The 15,896-nt window shown below is 37.7% G+C and overlaps 1 protein-coding gene across 1 annotated transcript in view; it reads right to left on the bottom strand.

Annotated features, from left to right (window-relative positions):
• Positions 1-607: 607 nt before the first annotated feature.
• Positions 608-15,896, bottom strand: part of Tmc1 (transmembrane channel like 1) — a 193,316-nt gene continuing 178,027 nt past the window's right edge. Inside the window, exons 16-20 of the mRNA XM_052183581.1 lie at positions 13,162-13,401; positions 9,711-9,836; positions 5,218-5,296; positions 4,983-5,034; positions 608-630 (exon numbers count right to left, since the gene is read on the bottom strand). Of these exons, the coding sequence (XP_052039541.1) occupies positions 608-630; positions 4,983-5,034; positions 5,218-5,296; positions 9,711-9,836; positions 13,162-13,401 (520 nt within the window). The remainder of the gene's footprint in view (positions 631-4,982; positions 5,035-5,217; positions 5,297-9,710; positions 9,837-13,161; positions 13,402-15,896) is intronic.

The following is a 15,896-nucleotide window of genomic DNA, read 5'->3' as shown; positions in this document are numbered from 1 at the left end:
ATATGAGGGTTGGGCTCATGGGTAGAAAGACCAAAAAAAAAGGGGGGGCAAAGGAGAATGTTATATTTTTAAAGTGAGCCAATTCTCTTAAAATGAATGTGACATTTACATAGATAAGAACCAAGTCAACTCTCCCGTCCTGGTGAATTAGTAAGAAAAATACTACACACAAAGCAGTGAGTGATCACAATGAATGTCTCATGTAGATAGTTCCAAATATAGAGGAGAAAGGATATTGAATAGCTTTCCTCTCAATTTAAGAAACTAAACCAGTGTGTAAGAAAAAAGTCCATATGAGGATATGTTGACTTTTTAAAAATATTCGATCAATTTTAACCAGTAATTTGTATCATTATGCCACAGCCACATTTAAACTGAATTTGTTTGAGAACATGTCAGGGAAGTGTCAGAATCGGGACAAACACATAATTTCTATTTCTTGATCAATGAGGGCTGATGATTCCTTGATAGATGGTCATGACCTGACCATGGCCATGTTGACACATCGGTGGTAGAGCACCGAGCACCGGTTCACTGGCCGTAGCTCCGTCCATATAAAGATGAAAGTGAAGAGTACTTCTGGGAGTTCCCAGGACATTTGATAAAGTTACTGACCACCAGCAGCTGCAGCTGTTTAAGAGAGAGAGAAAGGGAAATGAAGAAGTGCAAATGAAAGTTTAACGTTCAGTTCGCATAATGGTTCTAAATGGCATGCTTCAATATCTGTTATCTTCCCAATTTATTCCACTTTATAACAATATTTGGAATTTTATAGTTAAACTATATGCCATTTTACAATGTACTTGCAAACTCTAGAATATGCTTATTTGATAATACTGTTTAGGCAATTAATATAGAAACCCATTGCTTTCAGATAAAAGAGTTCCTTTTTGTCATTAGGTACTCAGTAGGCATTCTCTGAGTAACTGTAAAAACATTATTGGAACCAGATAATTATCATATTATACATTATACCATTATTTTAAGCAATAAAGATGATAGTAAATTATCTTAACTAGAATTTGTGTCATAGAAATCAATACTTTCCACTCACAATTTAAAACACTAACTGGTAATATTAAGTTCCCTAGGAAATACCAGGATGTTTCTAACTCCTCATGTCTTTTGAAAATTAGGCAATGCTCATCAATCCCCTGAGGCAGATGTGTCCCAATAGGTAAACACTCTCCAAGTAATTGTGTGGATTAAGCAGAATCATTATGAAGAAAAATGAACTCACTGCTCTCTTGACATAGGAGACAATATTTACCTAAACTATGAAGGTAAATACTCCAGATTGAACAAACAGAACTTTTGCATGGAAGTAGGAATGCCTGCTCTGAAGGAGAGATCAGAAGCACCAGTTATTTTGGAAACAGTAAACCCAACAGGTAAACAAGAAACTTGTCAGTTTGACCAAATGGAAATCTTAAACCATTGGAGGAAAAAAAAATAAGAAGCAACAGAATTTACACAGAAAAATCTCCAAAGATCCAAGAGTTGCCAGGAACCGATTCTTCTAAAAGTGAAGAACCAAAATAGGGATGGGGGTTCAGCTATCTAAGAGGCAATTAGAATAAGGCTGAGCAGTAATACCTGGTACATGGCAGTAATTCCAGGACTTTAGAGACTCAAGACCAGTCTTGAGACACATCAGAAGTCTAAGACCAGTCTGAGGCACATAAGACTTTATCTTAGAAAATAAACAAAACAAAACAAAACGGCAATCAGAGTTTCAAATCAATTCCTTCCTTGGCACAGTGTGTAATCAACTTCCTGTACTAACAGAAGATTGATGGGCTTTTTTTTTTTCTGGGAAAAGGCTAAAAACAAACAACAACAACAAAAAGATGTTCATTACATAAATGATTTATAAGCTGAAAGTTGAGACCCATGTCCTTGTCTCCACCATTTTGCTAGACAAATCTGTTCTGCAGGCTGAAGTTTGACCCTAACTTTTCTAGGACATCAAATGTGCCTGGGAAGAAAATGTTGAAGATACTAACATGGGGCTCCTGAAGGTCTTTCCCCTCACCCCTTACATATACTCAGACTTACAAACTTGCTGTGTCTCTAAGATACCCAGAGCCACAGATAAGCTGAAGACAATTGTAATGCTAACACGTATGGGAGGAAGACAAAACAGCTTAGAGAAAAGAGACTATGAAAATAATGAAACTTCAAAAAGAGGAACTAATATTTTCATGAAGAAAAGACAATACGCTGCCTTCTAGAAAAACAGGATGTCATTTAGACACTAAGATGGTTTGGCAAAAGTCAAATTATGATAGCAGAAATGAAAATACCAAAAGAAAATTTCAAAATTAAATATATGGGAACAGTAATTGTTAAAGCAAAACAAACAAAAACAAAAAACAAAAATAGAGTATAATAAATAAAATAAAAATTTAAAGAACTGGCCCAAGAAGTCAAGTATTAGGAATCCCACAAGTAGAAAATGGATAGAACAAAGTTACTAACAAGTAATTCTGAAAATTCCATGCAGTTAAAGAACCTGAGTTTCCAGAGTCAAAAGGCCCATTGATAAGAGTCAAAAACTGCAGAGATAGAATACGCAAGAGTGTGACTTGATGAGTAGCAGAAATTTAGATATTAGATTGGTGAAATATAAAAAAATATTAATCTTGAGAAAGTTAGTATGTGCAAAAATCACATCTCAACCCAAATAAGAACATATGGGCAGAGTGCTTAGAGAGTGGATATGAAAGAGCTGAATCCTTCTTTCCACTGTAATCAATGATTAATTGATAATAAAAACAAGGGGTCAAGAAACATTCTTGAGATGACTACTTCAAGAACCAAGTAAAAGAGCCAAAAAATGTATCTTGCTGTAGTTGGGTTTTGGATGCTGAGAATGGGGCACAGGTGTCTAGAATAGGGATGCGGTGTTGTTTGTTTTAAAGGAGTTCACAATAATGTTCATTTCTGCTGCAGTGTTCCTAGGTAGCTTTGGTTAGGAAAAGACCAGTGCATGAAATGTACATCACTGTCATCACTCATGTCAGCTCGTCATCATTGATGCTATATTTCCTCATGTTTGGAGAAAAGAATTATGTTTAAAATGTTAAGTTTAAAGGGGACAAAAAGCAATGTCTTGAGTTGTGATCTTTGGGAGTACCTGGCACCTTTCCCCTTTCCTTAAACTTCTGGGCCCTGCTCAGTGCATTCTGGATATGGTGGGGAAGCTGAACAAGTCTACCTCCTGGGACAAGCCCTCATGGGCTGCAGCCACTCACTCTTCTGTTGCCCAGATCCAGTGATTGCTTCCGAGGAGAATAGGATGACCGTAGTGGTCTCAGTCTAAAATGGTCTTGGAAGTGGATCAAATACTTCCTTGGTACCAGTCAGCTGCAGTGGAAGAAACCTGTTCTTGATTGGTTCATATGGAAATGGGCTTCATGCTGAGCACATTCTAAGTGCAGGATCTAAAGTACCAGCTGAGGCTCAAGATTCAGCCATAATCCCAGCTGCTTAGGAGGATGAAGCAGAGTAGCAAGTTCAAGGCCACTTAGGCTGCACAGTGTAAGACACCAGAGTGTAAGACAACAGCCTGGGCAAGTTAGACCTTGTCTCAAAATTTCACTAAAAGCCAACAACAAAAACAAAACAAAAAAATAGTTTCTATATTTAAGGAAGGACATATGGAATTTCAGCCCAGTGATTTACTCAACACATACAAGGCCTTAGAATTTTAACCTTCAGTTTGGCAAAAACAACAACAACAACAACTAAACAGTTCTAAAGCCTTGTTCATGTGGTTTAATAAATGTCTCTTTTTAATAATTAAACTGATTTAAATTGAATATTTTCAAAATTACTTATATGAGGTTTAAGTTCTATCAAGAAATAAGTTTAAGGTTCAGAATGAAGTCATAAATAAAGTTAGAAACATTGGAAAAGATTTTCACTGAGGTTATTTGGTATCTTCGTGCTCTCATTGTGATGGTGGTAGAGGTAGGAGTAGCAGATCAAGACTCATCACTGGTGTTTACCAATATGAGTAAACACCAATAGGTGGCCTTTATTTGAACAACTTTTCACTATCATATCTCTAGGGGATTAGGTGTAGACACACCCCTACTGACACACAAATCCTAGTTGTAATATTGTGGAATAGTGTCAGTAAATAAAAACGCCTATATGCCCAGTAAATTTGCAATTAATTTTTCTTACAAATTACAGCACATAGCACGTCTATAGATGCAGGATCTCAGCAGTTGGAAGATCAACTATATTTCAAACAGTGAAGAGGGTTTAAAAGCAGTATAGCCCAGCTGCTAACATAAGGAGGGAATCCTAGCTTTATTTTATTTATTTTTTATTTTTTATTTTTTATTTTTTGGAAGCCCAAAGCCAAAAGATTTCAAGTTTAAGGAAATCCCTGGTGACAGACTGCATATAAGGCCAGCCTTGGAAACAAAATGGCATCCCAGGGCAAAATAATCAAATAAAAAGAAGGCAGAGAATAAAACTTTGTAATATAGCAAAGTTTTATATGGGTTGACAATGTGTTCAATCCTCAGTGTAAGATAATAATAAAAGGGAAAGGTAATGAGGTAGAACAGACTTCTGACAGCAAAGATGGTGACTTCAGAAGAGGATTCCTTTAGTAATCTCCCAATTTTTCCATGCATAAAACTAGTCTGGATGAGCCCTAATGTACTTGCTATTTGTATGCTATGAAGGGAAAGTATTCAGAGTTTTCTGTCATTTGTTAAGATAACCTTTCGTTATCTTAAATTTTGAAATTTTATTGAAATTTTCCATCCTTTTTTACTGGTCACCATGGAAAAGAAACCAATGCCTCAGACAAGATGCTTGGGAAGATCTGAGACAATGAATGGTGGGAAGCATGGGATGATCTCCCAAGGGCAATGCTGCCTGGCCATCAAATGCCTCCTGGGGAGAGCAAGATGTACTGTGAGGAACACAAAACAGCCAGACAAAGCCATAACTCCAACCTGCTCGAGCCGCTGCCATTTTCTTGTTTCGCAATTTGTTCTCCAAAGCTTGCTACACAATAAAAAGGAGAGAAGAGTACATAGTACATTCAGATTTCTTCTACTTGACATTGGTAAGCATCTCTCTCTCTCTCTCTCTCACACACACACACACACACACACACACACACACACACATTATTAAGGAAATGGCTGAGCCTTTTCCATATATGTATAATATTTAAATAAATTATACCTGTTTCATCTTCTTTTTGAGATCCAGATTCGCTGCTTTCTGGCCCTTGGCAGTAGCATTGAGATAATAGATTGTCAGACTAAAATTTAAAAATAAAATAAGGTATAATAAAATTTATATCATTTTTCAGTTTCCCTTGATTTTCCTTAAGATTATATTAAGCAATGACAGCCTGAAAATGGACAGAAGGTACTTTCTATTCAAAAGGTGATATCCTGCAAGTAAGAACTGGGGCCCAGAGAAGTAAAGAGGTATACCTAGAAACCAGATTTCAGTATGCCCAGTTACTGGCTAGGCTACATTGCAAGTTCAAGGCCAGGTTGGGAAACTTAGCGAGCAGCAGTTGTCTAGGATAAACCCATCAGTTCAATCTCCCAGTGTCATTGATAGAAGTATAGTTAAAATTATGCAATGAATAAGATGAGACCAGACAGTCAGTCCAAAGGTTTTTGATCTGCCATCTAGTATGACATCCACCATGCCTTATTGTCAATTTAAATACTAATCACATCTACCTTCTGAACAATGGCAATAACAACAATAAAATGACAAGTCTGGGCTGGAGAGATAGCTCAGTAGTTAAGAACACTGTCTGCTCTTCCAGAAGTCCTGAGCTCAATTCCAGCAACCACATGGTGACTCACAACCCAAAGGCTCGGAATACCCAAAATACAATTGACAGACCAAAAAAGAAGCTCAAGAAGAAGGAAGACCAAAGTATAGATGCTTCTGTTCTTCTTAGAACAGGGAACAAAATACTCATGTAAGGAAATAGGAGACAAAGTGTGGAGTAGAGACTGAAGGAAAGGTCATCGAGAGACTGGGGATCCATCCCATATACAATCACCAAACCAAGACACTATTGTAGATGCCAAGAAGTGCATGCTAACAGGAGCCTGATATTGCTGTCTCCTGAGAGTTTCTGCCAGAGCCTGACAATTACAGAGGCAGATGCTTGAAGCCAGCCATTGGACTGAGCATAGGGTCTCCAATGGAGGAGTTATAGAAAGGACTGAAGGAGCTGAAGAAATTTGCAGCCCCATGGGAAGAACAACAATATCAACCAGCTAGACACCCAGACTTCCCAGGGACTAATCCACCAACCAAAGAGTACTCATGGAGGGACCCCTGGCTCCAGCCACATATGTAACAGAAGATGGCCTTGTCAGGCATCAGTGTTGGGAGAGGCCCTTGGTCCTCTGAAGGCTTAATGCCCCCGTGTAGGGGAATGCCAGGGCAGGGAGACAGGAGTGGGTGGGTAGGTGGGGGAACACCCTCATAGAAGCAGGGGGCTGGGGTATGGGATTTTGAAGGGAGGGAACTGGGAAAGGAGATAACATTTGAAATGTAAATAAATAAAATATCCAAGAAAAAATAGAAGTGTAATGGGGTATGATGCCCTCTTCTGGTGTGTCTGAAAACAGTGACAGTGTATTCATATATATAAAATAAATACATCTTTAAAAAAAAAAAAAGAAAATAATGGTAAGTCTGCTGAAGTCTAGGCAATGTGTTGAATACCTTGAACTTCCCCGTTTGGGCTTCAGCCTTTACAACTAAGAATACAACCCTCAAAGGCATAACTTCATTAACATGATTTTTCTCCCTTAGAATACACTGTTTGCATTTTTCCCTTCCTCAAAAAGAAACTGTTTCACTGATGAACAATTTTGGATTTTAAATGACATTTAGAATTCTAGAAAAAGCAAATTCCAGATCAACAATTCTGGCGAAATAAATATCCTCATCTTCTCTTAGGGCAAAATAAAGCAGCAAAGGGCATTGAAATAAAAAAGAAAGATGGCTGGTGCTGGCTCCCTGAAAATAACTGGAGATTGAACACATTTCTCTGCCTGCCCACATGCCAGAGAATATCCTTTACGAGCCATCTGGTGCTAGCAGCATAATTATTGCCTGGGTTTAGCTGGGTTTATTTCTTATGTGGCTAGCTAGAGCCTGCCTAAAATTACATACAAGAAAACAAACATCTGGTGCAGAGACTGGCATGAAAATGTGTGTGTGTGTGTGTGTGTGTGTGTGTGTGTGTGTGTGTGTGTGTATCTGTGTGGTTGTATGTATTTGTGTAGAATAGGAATATGACAGCTTCTGGATAAAGGTGAATGTAAGTCTTTCAGAAATCATATTAAAATTCTGTGATTCCCTGTAGATCTTAAATGAGTGTGCCTCATATCGGCTTCTTTGTCTTGCACTGACTGCCATCGCCTACAGAAAACTAACATAAATGTTATGTGAATACTGAAAACGATCCAAGTGGATTTAATATAATCTACTGGGAAATTCAAAATGCTTGTAACATTCTCTAATTTACAGTAATAAAAATCCAATCCAGTTCTAGGGGCTTCTTAAAGGAGAACAGGAGACCACGAGATTTGGGGAAAAAAATCATTAATAAACTGCAATTTGGATTTTAAGTCAGGACTCAAAGGTAAATTCAACCCATTCAAGGATATCTTTTTAACCCTTTCATGCTGCTGCCTTTCTTTTATGTCCAGGATGGTGAAACTATGACTCACACATCAGATTCAGTACCATAGACTGCTTTAGTTCTTGAACCAAGAACGCATTTTACATGTCATGATTGTTTCTTTCATCTGGACTATACTATTTACTCCTGCATCCTTAAGAGTATTCCCTGAACCTACCAGATATGCCAGTTCTTTTTGCCCTTGGGCCATAAGTGTCCCAGGAGAGCTACAGATGAGGCTCAACAGATGTGTAGCCCACAGTGCTATGTTACAGTGTCAACAGTTTCTTAACAGCCTTGGACCATACCCAACAAGTGACTTTTTGTCTTTCTCATAGTCCCATTGATTTCAAACTTTGTTGGTCCAAATGGACAGAAAAAACTGAAGCCAGAAGGAGAAAGGAGTCTTTGTCCCACTGATCAACCTCTTCATATGAAAGCAGAATACCCACGTGCTAATAACAATATAACTAGTACAGCTACTTAAGATTAGTGCAGTAAAAATTAGTCACTACAGGACACCTGAAACAACAGCAGTGTAAATTCCTGGAGTAGGTTGGTACAGCTTTATGGAGTGGCATTCCAATAGTGTTGCCATTTTGTTTAAAAACAAGTCTCCTAATAAATTACAAATAGAGTATCAAACACTGCCTTTTTGTTGTATGTCTCTCTATCTGTGTGTGTTGGACAAGATTTCATCTATACTACTAAAAAGAATTGGGAACCAAAGGCCACAAGATCCTTATTAACATGCTCTCAGAAGCCACACACTCGAGAAATTGTAAAGAAGAAAATCAATTCACGGGCTGCCTGGTGATTGATGCTACTAACACGTATAACTCAAAGACTGAGTCTCAGATTCATAATAAGGCTCTATGATGTGCAACAGTAATCTTTGTTACTGTTTAATAAGTCCTGAGTTATTATCTCTCCTATCTGGAAAGTGTAAGGGTATAAAGCTGTGGACACTGGATTTATTAAAAATGAGTGTGACTATGTGCCACTTTACCATGTTAGAATGTGTCTCACTTAGGATCGAGCATGCTGGGCCTAGAAGCTACTTTGTTAATTTATAAAAATGAAGATGGGCCTTGCTCTCACAACTTTCTGTGATTATAACCACGTCAATGACCAACAGAAATGGGCACAATAACTGGGTGAGAATCCAGCTTGTGCATTTCAAGCTAGTTGGAGTTTTGGCCCTAATTTTTGTTCCTTTCATCTTTAAGTAAGTCCAACCCAACATCAGCGTTGTAAACACAGCTTCCCTGGAGGTGGCTTCATGCTTGCTGTCCTTGACCTAAAGCAATGGCAATCTCAGACTTTCTCCTTAAGAGAGGCTGACAGGTGAAATGGAGAATGTCTGACTTGGTTCTTCCAGAGCAAGATTATTTTGTACTACGGAGGTCCAAAGTCCAAAGCCAGTGAAAGAAAAATAGAAAGAGAATTCTCCTGCTAAATATTTTTTGTAAATCACTCTGACTTTGCAGGGATAGACTAAAACTGGAAGAGTCTCTGGTCCTCCGATGCTGTTGCTATGAATGCACAGTTATTAACAGCCCTCTTTAAAAAAAAAAAAAAGAATGGAGTAATTTCTAATGCTCCTTAAGCCTTTAACCCTAAACTATAGCCTAGAGAGTCCCAAGGGGAATATTAACACAGAGGCTCATTTCTGTATTAGCAGCCATCTGCTTTATGGAACGAGAGATGGAGGCTGTGCTATGAAGGGATGCTCAACATGCTGATTAGATTTAGCATTTAGCATTTATGTTTCCCCTGCTTTAGCTGTTTACTGACCATTATTTCAGTTACTTGGGAACAAATCTTATCATCCTAGGGAGGCAGAGACAGATGCAGATGGCTGTAAATCGCATGCAACAGGAACAGAAGACAGTTTGAGTCATTTAGTGCCCACCCTCCTGTAGTCAGCAAGGAATTTGCTTAGGTTCCAGCACAACACTACAGGGACAAGAAGGGACTCCAATGGAGCCTGAGATCAGACACATACACCATCACCAGAATGACAGCAATGACAAGGCCAGGGTTGGAAAGCTGCCTCAGGATCTTCGCCATCCAGCTTGGGAAATCGTGTTCCAGGGTCTCACCAATGACTTCAAACATCCTGTTTTTACCACTGGTGGTGGCAGTGGGAGATTGAATTTAAAATAAAGGTTAAAAAAAACATGATTGCAGTATGATAACAAAATATATCTCCAACACTGTACAGTTTCTCTTTAAGAATCTGATATTCAGCAGCACACCTAATACTCAGACCACGTGTTGTTAACCAAGGAATGTGATACGAACAGGCTCATCCCAATGCACATGCATAGGCAAAGCACTTAGGACAATTATTCACAGCTTCAGAAGATTTTTTAATATTGGGCCTCTAAAAGTTGATTGAGCGGTATTTTGTATGTGGCAAATAAATCACTCCCAAGCCAGCTGCTCTGGAAGGAAGCTCTGGCTGAACTCTGTATGCTGTACTCTCACTTTTAATTGGCTTTGAAAATGAACACAAGAAATAGACAGGTGGAATAAAATGTGCAAATAATCTAACATCTCAGTTTACACAGCGGCCTCTACTCGTCGCCCATCAGAACTTGGGTTCAAAGAGATCAAAACAGAGATCAAAACAGGCAGCCTTTGCCACGCATGTCTCCGCAGCTGGACAGCTCCCAGTAAAAACCACCTGAAGGTTTAGGTTAGAGAAAAATCAGCTCCTATAAACTAGAAACTGAAATCAGCTCCTATAAACTGAGTGCAGAGTATTTTAATCCACAGTAGAATGTCTAGAATTGATGAACTGTTCATTGTGCCAAGTTACTCCCTTTGAATATGTATATTGATCCTGCTATAAAGCATAACTCACAGAAAAGTGAAGTAGATGTATTTTTGGTTTAAAAGTTAGTATAAAAATTATAAAAAAAGTTAGTATATTATTTTACATGTTCACTTTTGTCTTTGAATCTTTTAATGTAGGCAAAATTGATATGCCCCACAATCCCCAGATGACATGGAGATTTTCCCCAGCTACAGATTAGATAAATACTGTCTTTTCAACAAACATAAGTATGACCCCACCCCCACCCCCACCCCAAGTAGTTATCAGACTATGAAAGATAGTATTTTCCTTCACAAAGGACAGATAAACGCTGACACATAGCATCTAACTGTAAGTGACCAATGGTGGCAGTAACTGCAAGCACTGTGCCCACTGAAAAAGCTCGACAGAAGCTTGGATCGATTATCTGACCTCAGACTGATGACCTCTGTATAGATCCATTGTGCTGTTGTTTTGAGCCCTTGAGATCATGAATTGTCAAATGTTTCTAGACATTGTATGTTATATAGAGATGATTGTTTGAGGGGAAGAAAAATATAAAGTTGCTGCAATATAAGGAGAAAGGCAGGGAATTGCAAACAATAAACTGTCCAGAACTAATAATGTACAAGTGAGGAAGGTAGCTGACTGGAAGAAACATGACTGAACAATTAGAAATAGTGTCTTCATATTGTTATCAACGAACTCATTTTTAAATTACCCAACAGTTTCAATTAAATCTGCTTAATAACATTTTAAAACAATTTTCTAGAAAACTTGACAGAAGGAACTAAAAAATTGCTTTGCTAGATAGGTGATTGGCCTAAAGATATCTTAGCTGAAAACATAACAGTAACTTGAAAGCAACTGGACAGTTCAAATCTGAGGACAAAATTCATATTAACCTCCTTCAAATTCATTGTTGCTGGTTTGCTGCCCAACCAGATGTGGGCTAGCAACTCATCATCTGCAGGAGGACAATGTTTCAGTTTCTAAGCATGACAAATCACAGGAAATGTATTTTCTAGTCTCATTCTAGAACATAATAGCTTTTCTGATCCACGGAATGGGGTGGGCATGAGGTATGATGGGGTGAGGTAAACATTGGTGTGCTCCAAAAGGAGCTGGCAGGAAAACTAATTGAACTTGACATATACCTTAATGATGTTCTACTTCAAACATCCAGAGCTCCCTGATTTCAAAATAAGGATATTCATACAGTCATTGCATCTGAATTTGCCAATCAGAAACTTATAGTAAAAGTCACACACTAGGCTCTTGTTACAATATTTGGTTCCCAGGAAATAAATCAGTGTAAGTTGGTAATGCTGAGGAATCCAGGAAGCCAGTGGGAGTGTAGCTTAAGAAGATAAATTGTTCAACCAAATACAAAATCACAGGGGTTAAGTGTCAGTTAATGGAAGATTTTTTTCAAGAGCTTCTGTTTTGAATCTTGCTCATAGACTAAGATCCCGGCTTCAAGACTGCAATCTCTTATTCAGTCTCCAGATGTCACTGTCGGCATTATTTATTTCAGCCTACTTGCCAACAGATAGGTGAGCATATGTATGCTTGCACATGCACACACAAGTACACAAGGAGCAATGCTTATCAGCGTCAGCGTCCCCAAATCTGATGAGCACCAGCTACTGCTGAACTACTCTCTGATTTAGTTCAGATTTAACATCAATTTTCTTTTCCATTAAAACAATAACTGAGCCAATTATTAGTATGAAAATATGCCCCTTTTGTATTTAGTTTTAGGCAACACATCTTCTGTTAAAAACCTTTAGTTAAATCTCTTGGGTGTGACAGCACAAAGGGAAAATTCTATTTGACCAGAGCATTGGGTCTTACATTCTCAAGGCTTCCTGCCTTCACCTTTTCTTCACATCAGATGCATTCCAATCAATGAGAACATGTGGAGGTAACTGGGGGACCCACAGTAGGTTTATGAGTACCTTTTAGGGAATGAAAGTCCATCTTCAAGATCCCAGAAACTCTGCTTTTTGATGTGTGTCACAGAGAACTACAGAAAAGCTAGCTTTAACATGAGTCAAGATACTTGCCTGAATCTGGATTACCAACTTGAGTGACAAGTAGATAGAATATGGATGTGGAACTAAGGACCACACAAATTTTCAGAAGATGGAGGCTTTTGGGATCACAGTGTATGTAACTCCCTTTCAACACATATCATTATTTTATGATGATCCTACCTATTTTTAATGAGTGGGAATTTTTTTCAAGGTTCACATGAAGTCTAATGATAGTTAATTTATGTATGAATGTGATGATGTACTAGTATCAAGACAGCATTCATGTCTAGACTAATAGAGTCAAGCCTTGCTCCTGGCTATCTCAATGTAGAAAGAGATAGATCTGGCATCTCTATTTTATCTTTATAAAATCTAGAGCAGCATAAATATTTTCCCTTTTTGTTTCTCAGTTGACATAATACATGGAAGTTGTCTGAGGTATTCTGTGTCACATGATGACATGACTCCAAGGAACCTCATTTCTACCAATGAAAATGCGTCATTTTTTTAAAAGCCTATATAGCGAGCAGACATTCTCATTTCAACCCCTAAATGAATACTATGCCCAAGTCAAATCTGAAAGAAATACAAGAGACCTGAAGGGCCCACAATCAAAAGATGGTGGGAGTGAGACAATCATGTACAGCACGGGCATGGTGGACAGGAAGAGGATAAGTAGCAGCATGCCAAGGTAGAAGTTGTTGGATCTCGAAGCTTTGAAGACCCTGGCCTCGGGAACATTGCAGCACATCACAGCCCAGCACTGGAAATACATGGATGTATGGAGTCGAAGGATGTTGATGCCTGGGAGGCTAGGTGCAAAGAAGGAACCCATCCTAGGAAGGAATCAGAACACTGCTCAGTTCCACCTCTTTATAACCGAGTTGTACATACTTGCTCATTTTATATTACTCTTCTTACCAAAATCAGAAACCATGTTGCCAGATACAACCATAAAGACTGCGTGGTTGTATTAAATTAAATAAATATTCCTTACTAGCCTACTACCACCCCCTAAACATGTTTTACTATTCCATTTGTATAAGTATTTTCTGTAATTTTTTCATAAAAATTATAGACAAAATCTGTTTCATTAGCAAATACAAGCACTATGAATTGTAACAAATGTTAAAATTCTTCTTTATTTCTTCTGACCTGAACGTAAACTTAATTCCAAATACAAGTTTTCAAATAATAGATCTTTACAGGCTCTCACTCTGCTTAAACAAACTAAAATTTGGTCTTATTTTCTACTGATAATTTTTGCTTACTGAAAGAGGAAAATAAAACCAATGTAGTCTAATGACATTGTTATCCTTGTAGTAACTATTGTGCTTGAGAGCTGATGAGAAAGATGTTGGTGGATATCTAACATTCTGCATTCATTTGATACCCATTTAAATTTAGTTTTTATTAATCTAGAAAACACTGTTTTCTGTAAGTGACTTTCAAAAACTACTATAAAATACTGTTTTAAACTAAAGTTTTTTAGGTAACGTCATTGTTTACTTGATGTCTCAGTCATTTCAGGAAAAATTAATTTCAGTTTTGTTTGATGAGAAAGTTTATTTGTACTGTAATCTGTGTTTCAATCTGTTTCAATTAGTACTAATTTCATAAATAGAATGATGACTTATTTTTAAGCTGTCCCAACTATAATAAAGCCTTTAGAATTTCGGTGTTAAAAGTTTGTACTTTCTGAGAGCACATAGTAGCTGTTTGAGTGGTTAGATTAAACTGTCAACTTGACACAAACTGGTATTGGCTGGAAAAGAAGTCTCGATGAGGGATTGTTTAGATCATGTTGACTTGTGGGCATGTCTGTGGAGAATTATCTTGATCGCACTGATTAAGTTGTAAGACCGGCTCACGTTGGTGTCACCCTTCCCTATGCAAGGAATCATGAACCATACAAGTGAAGAAAGAAAACTGAGCACATGTATTTGTTTTCATTCATTTTTCTTTGCTTTTTTTGTGATAGATGGAATATGATGAGTTTTTTCAATTTCTGCTACATTGACATCCCTGATATGATGAGCTGTTTCCTGAAATTTGGACTATAATAAATTATTAGTCCTGTAAATTGCTTTTGTCGGGGGTATTTTAATGACAATAATGGGGGAAAACTAAGGACATATGTCTAGGAAAGTGTAAGGAGGCTAAGGAGACAGGTTTTAAATTAGAAACAGAAACAATCTTCTGCTTCAATCACACTTGAAACATCCTCAAGTTAATCCTTTGAAAGATGAAATCTTGCCACAATTTCAATTATTTTGTTTGTAGGATGCCAAGCAACAAATCTAAATAATGTCATAATGAACTGACTGCAAACTTTGTAACAAGATATGTTTTAATGGGAAGATAAGATTTTAAAACAGCACTGTATATCTTTGCCAGAAACTAGCAAGAAGAAAGTTGGAACTCAACAACAACAACAACAAAAAGTTGCCAATGCTTGGTACCTGGCGCTGATCATGTCCACCTAATTCTAAAACTCAGGATTGCATATATGACTTGTTAGGACCCATAAATTATGATTACACATAAGATCCCTTGGCTCTGGGTGAAAACTTTGCCAGTCCTATGTGATTTTGTGTTCTCTTTCAGCTACCCTGAGAGCATTGCTCCAGGTAGAGGGTATTGCAGCAGTAAGCATCTCTAAAGTAAGGTTAAGGCATGGAATCAGAGTTCTTCCTCACCCTGCACCAGATATTTCCTTTAAATTTTGAAGATGTAAGGGGTTCTGTTTCACTTATATACAACCTGAGTCCAAGACAAAATTCAAAAACCTAGATTTTCCTAAAATTATCTCTCTCTTTCTCTCTGTTTCTGTCTCACTTTGTCTGTCTCTATGTCTGTGTGTGTGTGTGTGTGTGTGTGTGTGTGCACAAATACCATATGTAAGTGATCTACAGTACCAAAAGAATGTCCATCAAGGAATATTATCAGTTACTCTATAACACATTTGTGGTTGAATGTGAAATAATTATGCTAAGCATAATTATAATTTGATTACTAATTTTATTTGGAAATTAAACATGATAGAAAGAGATTGTGTGTCAAGTTAACAAGAGTTAGACTTGTGGACTTGTGACTTGTGATTTTGGTTGTCAACTTGACTCCATTTGGAAGTAACTAGAACCCAAGCAACGTTAGCATACGTGTGAATGGTTTTTATTGGTTTGATTGATAGTAGTTGGAGACCCAACCTGAATCTGCATCATTTGAAATCAGAAGAGCTATCTTAAATCTGAGCCACACTTTCTGGTGGCAACCCATATAAAAGGACATGGAAGAAGGAAGCTTGTGCTTTCTATCTGCTTGCCTTTAA

This window comes from Apodemus sylvaticus, chromosome 1 (genome assembly GCF_947179515.1).
Source record: "Apodemus sylvaticus chromosome 1, mApoSyl1.1, whole genome shotgun sequence".
NCBI classification, from domain to species: Eukaryota; Metazoa; Chordata; class Mammalia; order Rodentia; family Muridae; genus Apodemus; species Apodemus sylvaticus.
The sequence above is the reverse complement of the archived record's forward strand: the minus strand, read 5'-3'. Positions and strand labels throughout refer to the sequence as shown.